We start from the raw sequence: 17,909 nt of genomic DNA, 5'->3' as shown, positions 1-17,909 counted from the left end.
CCAAGTGGTCTAAAATATCCATTTTCCTGCATTAGCTGCAATAAATTACAAAAAAAATAAGTTCATTTTCATTGATTTTCTCCTACTGTTAAAGTGTACCAGTTGTGCAACCATTTATATTTTCATAAAGTGATGCGGCAGATGACATAAACCTTTCAACAGCTGGTAAGACTGAAATGTATGTGCTGAAATGTTTAGTGCTGTTAGTTATTTTTCAATTGTGAAAGCTGTGGAGGTTGGATTGTGAGGTTAAGTAATTTATTCAGTCAAGGTGAGATTGATTCTGGAGTGATTGCCTGTCTTTCTCTGTCTTTTTACAAAACTGAATATGATTTTTATAAGATATATTCACAGAAGAAAATGCATTTGTTTTCATAGGTTAAACAATAAAATACTTCAACTCCTGGTGCAGAAAAGCCTTGAAATAATGAAATGCCTCTTTTATATAATTCCACACTGAAAGAAAGTAAAACCTAACCTTTAACTTAGGCACATTTATTTAATGTGGGAAATAAAATGAAATCAACACAACTCAATAATATTTGTACTTTATGCTTTAAATAAAAAATGGAAATAGTTACCCAGAGTGACATTTAAACATTTTAATCCATAATATACAAGGCTGTCCAAATCTGCAGGTTTTTTTAGTGGCCATGCTCATTGAGTGTTGTGGTCAGGATGTCTAAGCACATCTTGCTGTTTGAGCTCGACATCTTGGGATCAGCAAGTCTCATAAACAACATATTTTAAGGCTACATCTTCACCAGGGATCCTAGTGATAGTGCTTGTGCTGTCTAGAGATAATAAAAAAAACTGTTAATAAATTAAATGTGATTTAATCACTATTATCTGAACACTCCGTCTTCCACAGCTTGTGCACTCCGTTGTAGATAATGATACTGTTATTTCCCTCTGTGATTTGTTTGTGGTGATTTTGGCATTTCAATTAGCTCAGAATTATCATTTGTGTGTGAAAGTGCTGTAAGTAATATGTTTTCCATTATCATGCGACTCTTGTTCTGACATGTTCTTGTTGGGGATGCTGCCGTGGCTCTGCCTCTGGCGGTTGTGTATGCGTGCGGTGTGTGTTGCCCGTGTGCGTGCGTGAATTTGTGCATTTCAGAGCCACAGCTGAAAGGCATCGTGACGCGACTGTTCAGCCAGCAGGGCTTCTACCTGCAGATGCAGCCGGATGGGACCATCGACGGCAGCAAGGACGAGAACAGCGACAACAGTGAGTGGAGCATTACAGAGGCTGCTGCTTCCAAATGTTTTACCGGTTCGTGAGTCAGCTGGTTATATAACATTTTGCCACATTATATACACTTAACCATCACTCTTATGCAACTGGTACATGGGAGGCAGCTTAACGTGCTCCAAAATTAGTTTAGGGCCTTCCTAAAATGAATTTTCTCCTCTGAAATTGACAGTTTTGAAGGGAATTGTTCAGTCATCTTCACAGCGCAGCATGCCCTCATTCCTGCATCTGGTTATGCAATCACAGGGAAAGAAAATGTGTCAAATGGTTATTCAATGGTTTAAGAACTCTCACTTTCTCTTGACAACGTTATGCTTTCCACAGCGTGAAAGTAGAGATTTTTCAAAATTCTCATTCAGATGAATCCAAATATTTCTTCTGATTTTACATTAATATTGTTCTGCGTTAGTATCACATTCTGTTGTTGCTTAAGAAAATAATTTAAGATGGTCAAATGAGAATTTGGAAACCATTTTCCTTTTCCCTTGAATTTCTATCCAAGTCTTGCAAAAGCATTTCCATAATGATCCATGTAAGAAAATGCCTTTTCAGAGCAATAAATAAATTAACAGAGAAAGAAGAAATCATCTACGCTTCTACCTCAAACTGCTGGTTGCTTCTTTGAAAAGACTTTCCCCTGTAGCATCAGGGAATATGTTTATTCCCTGATGCTACAGGGATGTTACAGAACGGTCATCAGAGCAATAATGATGACACTACCACTCTGGACGGAAGCCAGTCAGGAAACTAATCATGACCTTTCTTCTCTAAAACATCCTGCCAATCTTGAAAGAAGCTGGAGCCAGAGCTGTGGGATAGCAGCAGTCATGTAGTGGAAAAAAAAAACAACCTTTCCCCGCCAAATGTCACCTTATATTTTACAATGAGGATGCTGGTTGAGTTAAAGCTATTTACAACAAATGAAGGTCTTCAGGACAAAGTAGATTACAGCATAAGAAGGGAGGAAAATTGACATATTGCATTTTGTCTGTGCAAGTGAAGCACTTTTTTATTGGTATTTTAGGTATTGTGTTCTGGAGTGCAGGATTTTATTGTATTTTTTAGGGTTTCCCCACCTCGTGGCGATCCTCTAGTTAAGCAGTCCCACTGGCCCCCTGGCTGGAGGAATGCGGTGAATAATTCAGCCATAGCAAACTAAAAATACCACCTCCATTTGTGCCCAATGAATAATTCTCCATTTGAGATGCCTCGAGCTTGTACACAGTCCGAAGGAAGACACGGAAGGAGCAGCAGAGAGTCATAGGTTGTGCAAGAGAAATCCAAAGCACAACCGAAAAATACTGAAAATGGAGCAGGGATATTTAATATGCAGCTCTTTGCAGTGTAACATTGATTGCCGGGGTGGATTATTAGAATAATAGATTACACCTACCCTTGAACCACATCACCTTCTGACCTGCCGCATCCTCAGCACTGGCAGATGGAATACGGTAATTTATTTCCAGGCAGCACGTGCTGTCCGCATGCTTTGCACAACATGAGCTCAGACTGAACCCAATTTACTTTTTGATTATTTGCTGTATTCCCGCAACGGATGGTTGTGCTGAGAATAGCACAAAACCGTTTGTTGTGACAAATAAACCCCCAACCAATTTCACTCACTTACACTATGAGTGCGACTGGTGGTGCATGGAGGATAGTTTTTTTTTTGTTTTTTTTTTTTCCAAGTGTACATGTCACATAGACATGTACATTTAAATTGATACTATTTTCAATGCAGTTTTGTATTCTAAAGCTGATACCCAATTATACATAACCTATTTTTTGTGCATTTGTTTTTTTAGCCACCAGAATGATGTTAAACTGTTAGCCATTACACCAGTTTGCCCAACAAAAAGTATTTGTAATGTATTGACTAGAGAGCCTTCAAAATGTACTCATACCTCTTGGAAGTTTTTTTGTATTAAAGTCACAAACTATGTGTTTTTAATGGGTTTTTATTGGGCTTTTATATGATGGAGCCACACGAAGTTACCCATAGATGTGTAGTGGAAAATAATTGGTACAATATTCATGTTTACTCTGATACCCCTCAATCAAATCCATTGCAAGTGAAGATTAAGTAATGGAGCAGTTAAAGTAGTGTTAGGTTAAAGGGGCGATATTATGTACTTTACATGCACATAGTGCCATTTTATTGCACAATCAAGTAACTGTTTCCTTCTGTTGTTATAAAAATGGTGTATATATATGTAGCTTAAAACAAATATGACTACACAATTTGACACTTTGAAATTGGGCCTCTGTCTCTTTTACGAGCTCCTACTCTTTTGGACACTCCGCCTTCAGCACGTTATCAACAATGCTTTTCCTTAAGCTTTTAGCAATGTTCTTAGGAAGGTTGTACTGAGAAATAGTTTGTATGAAAAGCTCTGCAGTTCCACCAGGTGTTTGCTAATTGCTGCTGCGGCTAGCATGGTGGCTGCTCTGTGAGGCAGAAGCTCAGCACAAACATGATGAAAAGTGACTCATTTGATAGTGTTTTGCTTTGTTTTGAACTCTGGAATAAGTAAAGTAAATTTACATGCTTTAGTGGAAGTCTGACTAACATGCAAAGTGTACACCAAAATGACTGAAATGAAACATGATTAATTAAACGAACTGCCCTGTTTAAATTTGAACAGTGATTAATCAGTTGATCAGGCTCAGTAATTAACTGCACACTCTGAGACTCTAGAAAGATACTGATACTGATAATGAGATAACTGCAGTCTTAGTCTTTAACTCTCATGTAGCACTGATGGCCATAAACTTTTTCTTAAGATAACACACCCAGGAGCCTTTTAACATCAAATCTCAGTTCAGCTGTAAATCAAAACCCTAAATAATGTGTTGTATAACCTTAAGTTATTTCCCTACTGTTACTCCTTGACCAATAATTTAACCTTGGTCAGTATTGATGCCAAGAAAGCCCTACGCATTGGAAACTTTGTGAATTATTAACACTGTAACCACAACTAAATTCATACATCACAGTTTCATAAGTGCATCAATTGCATACATAATAACAAAAACCATCATAATTTAAAAATTATGAGAATCATCATACGTCCAGGCTAATTTCACCATTTCTTCTGCTTACATACGTCTTATACAGTATATTCTTATATATTCTTCTGCTTATATATACATCTAAGTTTGGTTAATATCTCAAAGTTTCGAGGCGTCACCAAGGTTACTTGTAAACCGAATAGAAGATTTCATCCCCTGTTAGCTGAAAATCAGGCTCCCTACTGGAAATTTAGCTCAGCACCTATTAGTGTCCTGGACTGGTCTCCGACAGTTCTCTTTGGGGAAACTGATGTTGAAATTAATGGTTGGGATATTAATGAGAACTCGGGCTTTTGTGCAGATTAAAATTGATAAAAGCTTTTTACGTAGAATAGGTATTTATATTGTGTTAAATTTACATTGTTATATTGACCCTTACATTTCCCTGTGTAGTTTAATAAAATAACCAATTTTGTTATATTGATCACAATCCAAAATGTTTTCCTCGGTCAAATTAAATAGAATATAATAATCACAGGTGCAACAGGACTACTACAATATAAACAATTTAGCAGCTACATCTGGATTTGGAGTTTATTTTTGGGTGTGAGCAAATGCTTTTCATGTTTCACATTTGGACGGATGTCCTTTTAAACCTTTCATGAGTGATTCCTGCTATGCTGGCAGTCTTCACATTAAATAAAATTTCTTCAGCCCAACTGCAGGATTTACTTCAAGAAGATTACCGTTCTGCGGGAAGATTTGCCGTTTTCAAGGATTTTTACTTTACTGATGCTTTTCAACCTGCTTTATCTCCTGTTTTTTTTAATAAAAGAATATTCCGAGAAATCTCTTAAATGCTCCCCGTGCCATTCAGACCTCTCTCTTTTGTCTGAGGGGGTATTAAAGAAGAAGAATCACCTTCAGGATAGTCATCAGATACTCTTTACAGGAGTCAGTGCTGCTGTAATAATGAAATCAATCAGTGGCTGAAAATAGAAAAGCCGGACGTTTAAACAATAGCCGACTGCCGACTCCTGTCAATTCAATAAATGTTTTTAGATGACAAATTAGTGCAAGAACAATGGACCAGAACTAAAGTACAATAGTTCTGCAGCATGCTATATTTTATGTGTTTTCAAGCCAGGATAAGTTGTGAATGGCACCTTTTACAGGCTCTGTCAGTTGTGAGAAGAACTAATGGTTACGGAAATTACAAGGAGAGGAAATAGGAAAAATCTTGAGCCCGACAAAGTGAATTGAAAGTTGAACTCCACTCATTTATAGGCTTTTATGAATGGCCGATCTGCAGTGGCCCGAGGGCAGGTTTAAACCATTGGCAGGCAAAAGCAGCATGTCGATATTTATTGAGTGAAATTGAATCAGCTCAGAGGACTGACCTGTGTTGGCACGTCTCTGCTTTTCCCTGCCAGTTTTACCTGATAGTCCCCATCGGCACTTGCAGAGCAATCATTTCAGCTATGCATGGAGTTCCCTGTAGGTAAAGAGTGCCTCACACCTTCACCAGGCCAATGTCTGTCAAAGTCATAGCTCAGTCAGGAGAACAAACAGAGGCAAAGAATGACAATCATCGTCCTGCTCCTATAGACTACCTATATTTTTACTATGTGCGAAGTAGAAACAGAGTGACGCTCCTCAGTCAGAATAACCTAATAGAAACCCAACCTATACAGTGATGAAAGAAAAATTAATTAGTTAAAACAGATGCTGCCAAAGTTGGTGAAACATGTTGTAAAGTTGTGTAAAAATGGTTAAAATGAAGTAGTCCATCATTGCAGGGGCATTATCTCACACACCGAGAAATACAAGAAAACTAAACCTTTAATTTGTGAGCAAATGCATTGTATAACCAGACAGCAATTGGTCTTCCTTTGTTGAGTCACTGCTGTAAATCTCAATATCTGTCTCAACTGACACAATCAGTTAAGACGCAGTTCCAGTGAAGGCTCATTTATACCCAATGCTTAATATGCAGATGCATATGGACAGAATTTTCATATGAAAATAATTTACTTTACACATTGTTCCACCTCATGTATGAGATGGCTACTGCTCTTAAAATCCAAACCTCTCTCTAGTGTTTAAATGAGCCAGCCAGATATAATGCGATGGAGATGCAGTAGTGCGGTATATGTCCTTCTATTCATTGCTGTCACCATATACCTTCAGATTTCTGATTTACCACCAACACTTCACCGCAAAGTGTAATGGTGTTCCTATTATCTGTGTCCTGTTCTCTCCACTGCTGACGGATTGCCAAAAAACACAGATCAAGGCTTGTACAGTCAAGAGTTAAGTTCAAACTCAATTGTTCTGTTATATCCTTTTGTATTTGATGTGTCTCCTTTGTCTCTGCCTCTTTGTGCCTCCCTGCTTCAATCTGCTCCGCTCTGCAGCCCTGTTTAATCTTATTCCCGTGGGTCTGAGAGTGGTGGCCATCCAAGGGGTGAAGAGCGGCTTTTACATCGCCATGAATGGCGAGGGCATGCTCTACAGCTCGGTAAGCTCCAGTTGGGTTGTTGGATTGTGCAAATTTCTCTGTCTCTGTCACACGTAATTATTCACTTACACATGTTTTCTGGTCGTTGTCTGTTTTAATATTCCATTACTGTAAATACTGAGCTTATTCAAAGCCTTTTATCTCTGCTCAGTTCAGTGGCTCCTTTCAGATGTGGTTTTGTGTTACTCTGCAACACCTACTCCCCCACTGTCTTTGAAGAAGTACAGCAAATGTTTTGCATTAATTTACTGCTGCGTTTTGTGCTTCTTTTCTATACAGGATTCTCTTCTCTTGTACTGGCTGCTAAACTGGCAGCTATAAACACAAACTTTATTGAATTGCTCAACTTTCATTTCTATTCAAAATTCCTCTGACACTGCACAATCATTATTAAACACGGCGTCGTCCATATTTATTGATGCCCCCTGGAAATTATGTGTAAAATTCATATTTTACTACAGTAAAAAAATATTACAGTGAGAGGACAGAGGAATCCAATTTGAATAGATTTATTTTATTAGTAGAAAGATCCCAAGACATAAAAATCACTGGTGCTTTTACATCTGTACATACAACTTAATTATATTTTTAATATTATTAAAATTATTATTTCATTTTAGCAGCTTTACACTATCTGGGGTGCCAAATGTCCTCCTTTCCATCTCATTTGTGGCTAACTGGTCTAAATTCAGTCCCGTCAGGTTAAGATTATTTAATTAATGTTCATATGAAATCCATAGTTCACCACCAAGTTCACAGCTCCAAAAACTCATTATTCTTTAAATTATGTTCCCTGAATAATATATAGAAGTCATAAAATCGTTCACCACATTCTGTTTAATTTTTATCTTTCTTTTTGCTTACATAAACTTTGTTTTATTATGGCAATTTTCCTGGAACAGCTGCACTTGTTGGCAGAATGCATTGCTCTCATCATCAGAAAGGAACTAGAGCCAAATTGTCACTGAAAAATGCAGTAGTCCACAAGATTGCATTGTGAAATTTAGGCTACACAAAATAAAAACATTTCTGTTTAATCTTTTTAGCTGACAAAAATCATCATTTATGTAACTTAAAGCAAAATATATGTACTATTATTTCTGCTACTTCACATCCTTCGAAAGAAGTTAGACATGTCAGAATTCATTAAGCAGCAGCTTTAGTCTTGTTCTTGTCTCGGCTTCACAGTAACACAGTAATGACAGAATCTGTGTGCAAAAAAAATCCCAACTTCATTTATTCTGGTAGTTTTAATGGTTTTGGCATGAGGCCTCAGCTTGCATCGCTAAGTTTAAAGCGAGGAATGCACGATAGTCAAGTTTAAAGCACTGGGAGGAGCATACATGCTTTGCTTTCTCTGGCATCTTTCTTATTGGCTATGCCAAGTTAGGTATTATATTATTAGGTGAAATTTGAAATTGTAGCTTAATATATATAAAGCCCATATGGAACAGTGTGGGTAGCATTAGAACAAGTTGGAGTAGACCTGGTCGTAGAGAAAGAGGAGAAATAAACTGCGCAAGCAGAGAGTTATAAGGATAGAAAAAAATCAGAGCTCACATAAATGAAACCTGTAATGTGTTGTTTTTTTTTTATCCAAATAAAGGAAGTATTTCTCAATAGCAAAGAAGACCAAAGGGCTGCCTTGCTTGAAGACCTCAGCCGAGGAGCTTGGTCATGGTTTTCTGAATGCCTTTCAGCCATGAAGAATGAAAGTCGAAATTCACAAACTGTCCATCAAACCTTTTCCACTCATAAATAGTTGAAGGACACAGTAAATCTCTTTTCCATCTTGTTGCCTCCCTGAATTTATTGACCAAGAAAAGCTTTATTGAGACTCAAAGTCAAAAGTAAGGGAAAGAAGTAGAGCACGTTTTGTTTAAATCTTTCAAACCGCAAAGTCTCATAAATGTACAGTAATTTATTCACAGCAAAATTTCTTGACTTTCACAACTCCAGCACAACATGACAGGTGTATGAGCCAGTTGCAAGCACAAAGAAGGTCGTTTAGCCAGTGCCGTAAAGACTCACCCAGGTGGACGAGCTCATTTACACCTACAAGCTCATAAAAAAACCCCACAATTCACAGCCTCAATATAGTGTCTACAATAAAACCCCAACACCCACCCATATAACCTAATGAAAGTTTAATCACAACTAGATGGAGAGATTTTTCATTTCTCAAATTGATTCTAAGAGATGCTGTATGACCCCCAACAGTTCATTTCTTTATAAAATCATTATTCACATCAGAGTCATGAGGTTATTATTAATTAGAAGCAGATAAGGACCATATTGTCAAACAGCAGCTTTCAGAAAAACATTCTGATTGATAATATTTTATGCAGAGGAGCACACTTCTGACCTTTGAAAAGGAAGGGCATTTCTGCAGTAACAGTTCCATGTGATCCACTTTCTGGCCAAGCACATGCAGAGCAGTGCTGAAAAATGCAAAGCAGGGGAAAATATGCTTGAATATGCATATGTGGGAGTTAGGTTGGATCATTTAGGGGCTTTTAAAACATATACTGGCGCAGGATACTCATAAACAAGCTAAATTAAAATGCAAGGCTAGAGTGAAAAGCTGTCTGTTTCTAAGTTATTTAATGATGAAATATTTCAACGTGTTACTTGGAACGACTACCGAAAGGCTTATAAACCACAGTAAAGAGGAGCTTTTCCGCTCCATGTTCACACATTATGAGCACCATTCACTTTAATTTACCTATCATAATTTCCCACCTATAATGTTTGCTCCTGTCTTGACTGTTTTTCCCTAATATTGATATGTTCTTATTTAAACTTTCTGGTTAACTTTCTCTTCTTTAAGATTACAAGACCTCTGTTTTGTCTTTCTAAACTTGAAAAGTTTCTTTCTCACTGTTTTATATTTATATCTATATACTGTATCTACATATCTATAGATAGATAGATAGATAGATAGATAGATAGATAGATAGATAGATAGATAGATAGATAGATAGATACTGTCACATTATCTTATTGTAAACCCATGATGTGTAGCTGTCCTCACTCTCTCTTGCCCTCAGGGAAATAATTATAAAGAGAAACCTTCCCTTCCCCACACTCCTGTCTTTTAATTTAGCTTTCTCTGCTTCTTTGCAGTTTGTTCCTATTGAGAGAATGTTAAAAGCCCATATTGCGTCCATGCTTGCTGTTAAGTTGCAACTGCAAGCAACGTTGTAGTCCTTTTAAGTGTTTTGTATGTGGTTGATTCTTCAAGTTCAGTTGGCGATTGGTGTTGATCAGTTAAATGGGTTGCACACAGTAAAACTAGTGGGTGGCTTGCTTCTCTGTATTTGGAGTTTAAAGCTCGATGTCGGGGCTGTTGCTCATTGCGTTGGGTGAGAATGCTTATGTGGAGTGTTTAGCAATGAAGTGCGTGGGGGCTGAGCATCTACAATAAAGAGTTTGCTTCCATTATTTATAACACACAATATGACCTACTTTACTGCACAGCAGTAACCACTGTTCCATCTCAATTTCCCTCTGCTATCTATCTATCTATCTATCTATCTATCTATCTATCTATCTATCTATCTATCTATCTATCTATCTATCTATCTATCTATCTATCTATCTATCTATCTATCTATCTATCTATCTATCTATCTATCTATCTATCTATCTATCTATCTATCTATCTATCTATCTATCTATCTATCTATCTATCTATCTATCTATCTATCTATCTATCTATCTATCTATCTATCTTCTTGACATAAACTAATACATTTCAATAAAAAATCATAGTAAAATTGATAATGTCAGAACTAAGTGAGGAAATTAAGGGAATGTGGCATGAGTGACGAATGGTAATCTGTATTTTTCCGTGGCTTGTCACTTTTTCCTTCTTCTGTTTGTAGGAGAAAAATGTCTGGCGGATGTTTGTGCCTGTTGTTTTGACTGCAGCTGTGATTTATATCCTGTACTGCTTAATAGTTTTGTCTTCAAAACAAATATAATTGGGAAAGCTACAGAAGTCGCAATCTTTTGTCCCCTATACCGAATCGAGTCATTGAACCCAAATGCCTGGTTTAGTGTGTATTTCTCACCCTCGCTCTAGCCTTCCGTTTACATTATGTTTTTGTGACTGGTTTGTAGCCGTAGTTTGTCTCTTTCTTTTTCAAGGAAACACTTTTAAACTTACAACACAATTGACAAAAGATTTAAGTATGGAAATGAAAGGTGTTGGTGAAGGATTTAAGTGAACTATAACGTTTCTAGTGTATAAAGTTTAAGTGATGTCTTCACAAAACTGAACTGAATCTTGCCAAGGAAAATAATAAAATTCCCAGGAGTTCAATGTGAGGTCTGGGATTGTCAGAGGGGCTATATCCCTCAAAGATAACAAGGATTTAGTGCCATATTAAAATGGAGGTAGTCACCTTCTCTTCTAAACCTTTATCTGAAGATACTTTTGGAGCTTATTTCCTTCATATCAAATCAGAAAGCTGCTTCACTCAGTAGAAGGAGCAAGTAGCAAATCTGGATTCTGTATGTAGTCAGTAGAGTATTTCCAATGACCCAGACTCAGATAATGAGGGTATCTTGATTTTATTCTTATTAATGTTACCATGACACCCTCCTGTGACACAAGGTGTAACGGCCTTGTGTCACAAGACAATAAAAATGTCTACAGTATGAAAAATAAATAAGTCCACCATCCAAATTCATAATTGAGAGAAAAAACACCTTTGATTTGTTGTTACATTTTAGATGTTAAATACTTCACACGATACATGTATTGTAGGTTTATATGAAACCGTAAGCTTTTCTGTAATCAGTAAATATTTGTGTTAGAAACATAGCTAGTGGTTTGTGCTAGTAAGACTAGTTGGTGTTACAAAGCTCCACAGTTAAACATGAGATTACAAATATTTCAAAACAAGCTCAAAAGGATCAAACAAGAATGCATGTACAGTATATATTATTAAAAATACATGTAATGATTTCAACTTCTCTGCTTTTTCTTGTCAATCTAGCCATGAGTCTTTACTTCATATTTTGATTTAGTTATTCCCAATCTAAGTCCATGAGTAAATAGGTCTATCTATCTCTGTAATGAGCAGTCATCATCGTTGTCCTTGTGGATACATTTTATTGGTGATTCTGAAGCTTGCCTGCGAAGCCAAATGATTGATCATGAAGGTTACAGTAGTATTAATCATGAGTGTGTGTGCTGAAGAAGAAACAACAGCTTGCTGCCATGTAATGCATCACTGCCAAACCTCTACCAGCCTCAACACATATGTTCACGCTCCAACTCGTGTGGTCAGACAGGCGCAATGTGACCTCTGAAGCTCCACTGGTGTGCGAAATGTCTGCTGGTTGACAGCCGACATTTCGCAGCAGGTCCAGATTAACTGAACCGCCAGGTCTTTGCAGAGCTTGTCCTCCCTCCTGCTGACCAGTGAGACATTTAGACACTTGCAACCATGTGATTGAGATCTTCACCTTTGCTGTTTTTCGCCAACGAGACCACACTGGCTCATCTTTAAAAACATTGCGCATTGAAAAATAAGACTTGTAGATATAATCTGCTGACTGAGGTTTATTTTGAACTTACAACAGTGTGACTGAGCAGAAATTGAGATTTCATAAAAAAAAATACAACCTTTGTTTTCTAATTACGTGTCTCTGGCAGGATTCATTTATCACCTATGTGGCAGTTTCAGCTGTAACCTTATACTTCTGCTGCTGTTTGAACTATTTGGTCCAGGCGAGCCAATTTGCAAATAACTCTTTGGTTATCATTTTTGCACTGCACTTCTCAGCGCAGTGCCTTGAAAAAGTGTTTATACCCCTTGAACATTTTCACATCATGTTCATGTTCCAAACACTGCCTTGAATAAAATAAGTTAACATTTAAAGCATAGGTGTAGATATCTATAGTTCAGGTAGGGATGTCTGTCCATTAAGCAACTTTTATGTATTCCACAAATCCTACTGCTTGAGAAGAGAAACTTGAAGATGGTAAGCTCGATGGAGTTATATGCATAAAGGTCAATACTGTATTAGTAAACCTGATGTGGGTTGCAGAATACTTTAGAATAGGATAGACGTTTGTCTTCTGGCTCAAATCCAATTAAGAATTTGTTGGGGGACGGTGCGTTCACAAACGCTGTCTTCCAATCTGACTGAACTAGAAAAATGGGCAAATACAAAAAAGCTGGCAGACACACAGACAAAAAAAACCTGCAGCTCTAATTGGAGCCAATGTTGCACAAAAACATAATGCAGGAGGGTAAACATAAATGAATGCAACGGTTTTAAGATTTGTATTGACAAAATGTGAAAACCATTTATTACTTCCTTCTCACTTAATAATCGTTTTCTGCTCTGTGTTGGTTTATTGCATCAAAAATCCAATCTGAGCACCGAGTAAGGAACTGTACACAACATAGCATGAAACTAGTGTACGTAAATGAAAGTTAATGTGCAGTAACACACTTACCGTATCAAGCCAGTTTGTCATGTTAGTTCAGAATAATATTATAGAATGCTAACCTGAGGTTTCGGTGTTGATTGGGCTTTCTGAGTAGAATAGGGTACAGGATTAGAATTTGTAACCTAGGTTGTGTTTTTTTTATTCTTAAAAAAAAAAAAAAAAAAAAAAAAAAAATATATATATATATATATATATATATATATATATATATATATATATATATATAAAATGATAATAATTTTTATCTCTTTGAGGGTAACTTGGTCTAAATTTGAGAATAAAAGGTGCAGGCTTGTATTTGGACCCAATAATATGACAGTAAACAGATTTATCTGTCCCCAGCCTGAGTTGGATCACAGATGCACAGTCACCTCCAGCAGGAAGCAGAATTGGGCTGTCAGTCAAACAGACAACTGTGAAAGGGCACACAGCCCTGAAGGATATATTAATAAATAAAATACAGCTCAGGGCTAAACACATTCTCACACACACGCCGACACGCACACACACAGAGCACAAAGTCTGCCAAAACTCAGACGGTCCAACATCCTCTAAACTAGCTGATGTGCATCAGCCGCCCTATAATGGACAAACACATTTCGCCTCCTTTAAAACCGATTGGAGTTAGTTTATGATTCAGCCCCGTTCGCTTGTTCCGAAGGCACTGATAGGGATGGACGAGCAGGGACGAAGACTAAAGATGAAGAACATAAGATCCACTTCATCAGCATTCATTAATCAGAACACTTAGCCCAGTTAATATAGATTTTGTTTGGGATTAGTTTTAGATGCAAACTTTAAATGAAATGGTACCATTACCCTAATTAAATTTTTATAAATGACCCAGTTTACAGTATCTTGTAGCATTGATGGATTGGAGGGTCAAATTTATTGTTTCTTTCACTCTTTCACTGTCATGATTGTGATCTAGTGTTCTGCTCTGTTGTTCTGCTCCACTCTGACACTTTCTCCAGTATCAGGTCCTTTCTATTTTCACCGTTGCCTCTCATTATTTTGTCCTTTTCTCTATCCCCTTGACTTGTGGCTGAGAAAAAAAAATCTTAAGATAAAAATCTTCTCATTTCTAACACTCCAATAATAGCATAATTCTGTATATATCTCTGTGGTGTGTGTGTGTATATGTGTGTGTGAGAGAGGATCTAAATAAACAACACATTTCTCAATAAGTGTATTCCATCTCAAATGCTGATAATTATTTTTGCACTTAATCTTGATGCTGATGTGGATTCAAACAGATTTTTGAGTGAGCTGATGTACAATTATTTCATTCCTGTGCTATTGCTGATCTTTGCATCCTTGCTTGTGATTCATTTTTATTCTGCAGGAGGTGTTCACACCAGAGTGCAGGTTTAAGGAGTCAGTTTTTGAAAACTACTATGTGATCTACTCGTCCACTGTGTACCGGCAGCAAGAGTCGGGCAGGGCATGGTTCCTCGGCCTCACAAAGGAGGGACAAGTCATGAAAGGCAATCGGGTCAAGAAAACTAAGCCCTCATCTCACTTTGTGCCCAGGCCTATTGAAGGTATGGAAGTGTTTAAATCAAGCTTCTAAATATCTAGCTTGTTCTCCTTTTTTGCTCAGTCTTAAACTACGACATCTTTTTGACTGAACTATTCTAAAGGTTTTTGGGGGATTATAGGAGAATTGGTTCTCCCTGAATATTAAAATAGCTTCATGGGTAATTTCTCTATTTGCATTCACACTGCAAACAGGATACTAGAGTAACACAATATGAGCCTGGGAGTTGTTACACCAAGGAATAAGGCATAATCATATTTTTCTTATTTCTGTTTCAAAAATGTTTACGTGTCTGAGTTTATATTATGTTATAACTCCTATTCCATTGCTTATTTAAAATGCAACAAATTTTACTAGTTTAAAAATCTTAGAATGTAGCCTTAATATTACATGTAAACATTTTACTGAAAACAAACAAACATAAAAACAAATTTAAGAATCACTTTAAGACAGAATGGTCATGTTACCTGTTTTGACATAGTTTGGCTAAGTGGTGTCAGCTGCATGTGTTTCTCAGGAGATCAGTCTTATCAAGAGAACCTGTCAAGCTGTGTGATAAAAAAAAAGTGCTGACAGTGTGTCCTCATTCCCTTGTCTTTTCCCTCTCAGCCTGGTATAATTGTCCCAACCTCACACCTGACCTTGTCCATGTCTGCACGCCCATCTTTTCCATCTGCTCTCCGCCGTCCCCTTTTGATCACCTCCTATCTTTGTCCTCTTCTTTCCTCCCTTTTGTTTGCATTTCTGCCACAGTTTGTATGTACCGGGAGCCGTCGCTGCATGAGATAGAGGACAAGCACCGCTCCAGGAAGAGCTCAGGGACTCCCACCATGAATGGAGGGAAAGCTGTCAATCAAGACTCCACATAGCATCAGTTACAGGGACTTCCAGACGGGGGTAGGGGAGGGTCGGCCTCATCCTGACTCAGGGCGAAGGGGCCAAGTTGAAAAAATAAACCTCACCGCTCCCCCTGAGAGATCTGGACCTCCATACTCTTTTTAAACAAAAGAGGGCGTGGGACATCTGCAAGGAGCTATTACTGTACAACTAAGACAACAAAAACAAAACTGAACTCTTGCCTGTGAAAATGTTTTAGATATCTATATATATATATATATATATATATTTAAATATATATATTCTTGACCAACATTTTATGCAAAACTGAGAAAAAGGCTGTGAAAACAAAGGATTTGTGGTCTCTACATATATTCAAATATCTGTTATTTTTATTTTATGTTGTGAAAAACAAGCTTTAAGACATGTTCATTTTTCATTCTTTTTTCCTAAACATTGTTGCACTTTTATCCTTTATTGCGTTGTTGTTGTGAACGATATCCCAAGCCATTATCATTATAACCATCACTACTATTTTATTGAGTGGGATCCCAGTTACTATGAGGGTAATAGTGGTTCAGTTCTCTTGACCTTTTTCAGTTATTCATGAGTATTTTCTTTCTTACTAGAGCATCTTGAATGCAAGGTCAAAGGTCAAGGCTGAAAGTTACAAATGGAGGGATGTAATTTACTCAGGTGTGTACTGTAAGTTAGACCAATGTGACTCATGGGGAATGAACTCCCCTGTTTTCCTGCTGTAGCAGGACAGAACGACATCAAGCAATATCATAAAGGGCAATCTAGAATGTTTTTAAAGGACTGTAATAGCAAACTGACAACACATTGCTGTGGCTGGTGTACTAGTCTGTACAAGTGACTGACAAAGAAAGTTGCATAAGGTGGTAAATGTAAGAATAGGGATTTACTATACAGTTATAACATGATAAGAAAGACGGGTAGTGTTTGTGCAAAGTCATGTGCGAACTTTACAACATTAAACAAAGTAGATTTCTCCTGCAACGGACTGGCTAATTGTCCAGGGTGTACCCCGCCTCTCGCCCATTGACCGCTGGCAATAGGCCCCAGCACCCCTAGCGACCATACAAAGATGATCGTGTTACATAATGGACAAATGGAGAAATGGTTAGATTTCTCTCCATCCATAAGTTGAAAGGTCAGTAACAAACCTTATCAGTTATCAAGAGATGCTGTTAGCTATAACAAATCACAAAAATATAACTTCATATACTGCTTAAGAGCTATTGGACAAATCAAGACGTTTTCTCTGACTGAAGATTTTATCTTGTTTGCTTAGGGTGACAGAAAAGCAACATTTTGTTTAGCAGGCTTAGTGGTGAATTTCTTATCTTTCAAGAATTTTAAGTTCCAGAACTCCCTTTATGTCTATTGTGAAATCATTAGAGATCTTTTAATACAGATGGACGGGTGCCTGACTGTTTAATAAATTGCCAATTTGTCATGCAAATATTTTAACAGAATTATGTTACTGCTTTTCAATCACAGTGAAAACTGAAGGTTTGATTGAGCAACCGAACACGAAATGAGCCATTTGTTGCATTATGACAAAGAGTTTATTTTTCATACATCTACACACTTAGAGGGCTGTGATCTGACTGGTACACCTCATACTGTGTACGCTGCTACGCTCATTCCTAGCCTCCTTTTTTAGTTTATCTATCTCAGGAAGTCTCGCAGTTGTTTCGGTGATGGAGCCTGACTTAAAAAAAAATAAAAAAAACAATGGCCGCTTAAGGTTCAGCTCTAATTGCACAAAGCCGGGCGATTTGGCATGGAGGTGGATGATGCACAGCTGAACGTAGTCATGTTAGGAACGCTGGAAGAAGAAACAGACAAATACAAAGCATGACCATCACATGACTGTAAACGTTTCTTTAAGTTTCAGATGAGATTTAAAAATACATATCTATATATTTTGACTTTGGGGAGTACATGTCTAAATAAACATCTTATATGCAACACTTGTTTCAGTATTTTAGTGAGGGTTTATATATATATGCATATATATATATATATATATATATATATATATATATATATATATATATATATATATATATATGCTACTGTACATCTGCGAGGAAGCTGTTGGCTGCCATGTCGGTGGTTTGTAAAGTTAATAGCACACATTCAGCTGCACAGAGCAAGCGGTGGTGGGCATATTATCATCATGGATCTTGGAGGGTCTTCCACTTGAAATCCAGGCCCACATCTGACACCAACAAGAGCT

The 17,909-nt window shown here is 37.3% G+C and overlaps 1 protein-coding gene across 4 annotated transcripts in view; it reads left to right on the top strand.

The window, feature by feature from the left end:
* LOC102236041 (fibroblast growth factor 12) overlaps positions 1–17,691 on the top strand; it is a 41,309-nt gene extending 23,618 nt beyond the window's left edge. For all 4 annotated transcript variants that reach the window (XM_023336041.1, XM_023336040.1, XM_005795980.2 and 1 more), the window contains 4 exons: positions 1,124–1,234; positions 6,688–6,791; positions 14,609–14,807; positions 15,557–17,691. In XM_023336041.1, coding sequence (XP_023191809.1) covers positions 1,124–1,234; positions 6,688–6,791; positions 14,609–14,807; positions 15,557–15,672 — 530 coding nt within the window. In that variant the 3' untranslated portion in view covers positions 15,673–17,691. The remainder of the gene's footprint in view (positions 1–1,123; positions 1,235–6,687; positions 6,792–14,608; positions 14,808–15,556) is intronic.
* The last annotated feature ends 218 nt before the right edge of the window (positions 17,692–17,909 follow it).

The sequence above is a fragment of the Xiphophorus maculatus genome, chromosome 6, assembly GCF_002775205.1.
Source record: "Xiphophorus maculatus strain JP 163 A chromosome 6, X_maculatus-5.0-male, whole genome shotgun sequence".
In the NCBI taxonomy this organism is placed as follows: domain Eukaryota; kingdom Metazoa; phylum Chordata; class Actinopteri; order Cyprinodontiformes; family Poeciliidae; genus Xiphophorus; species Xiphophorus maculatus.
This window is presented reverse-complemented; position numbering and strand designations above follow the sequence as displayed.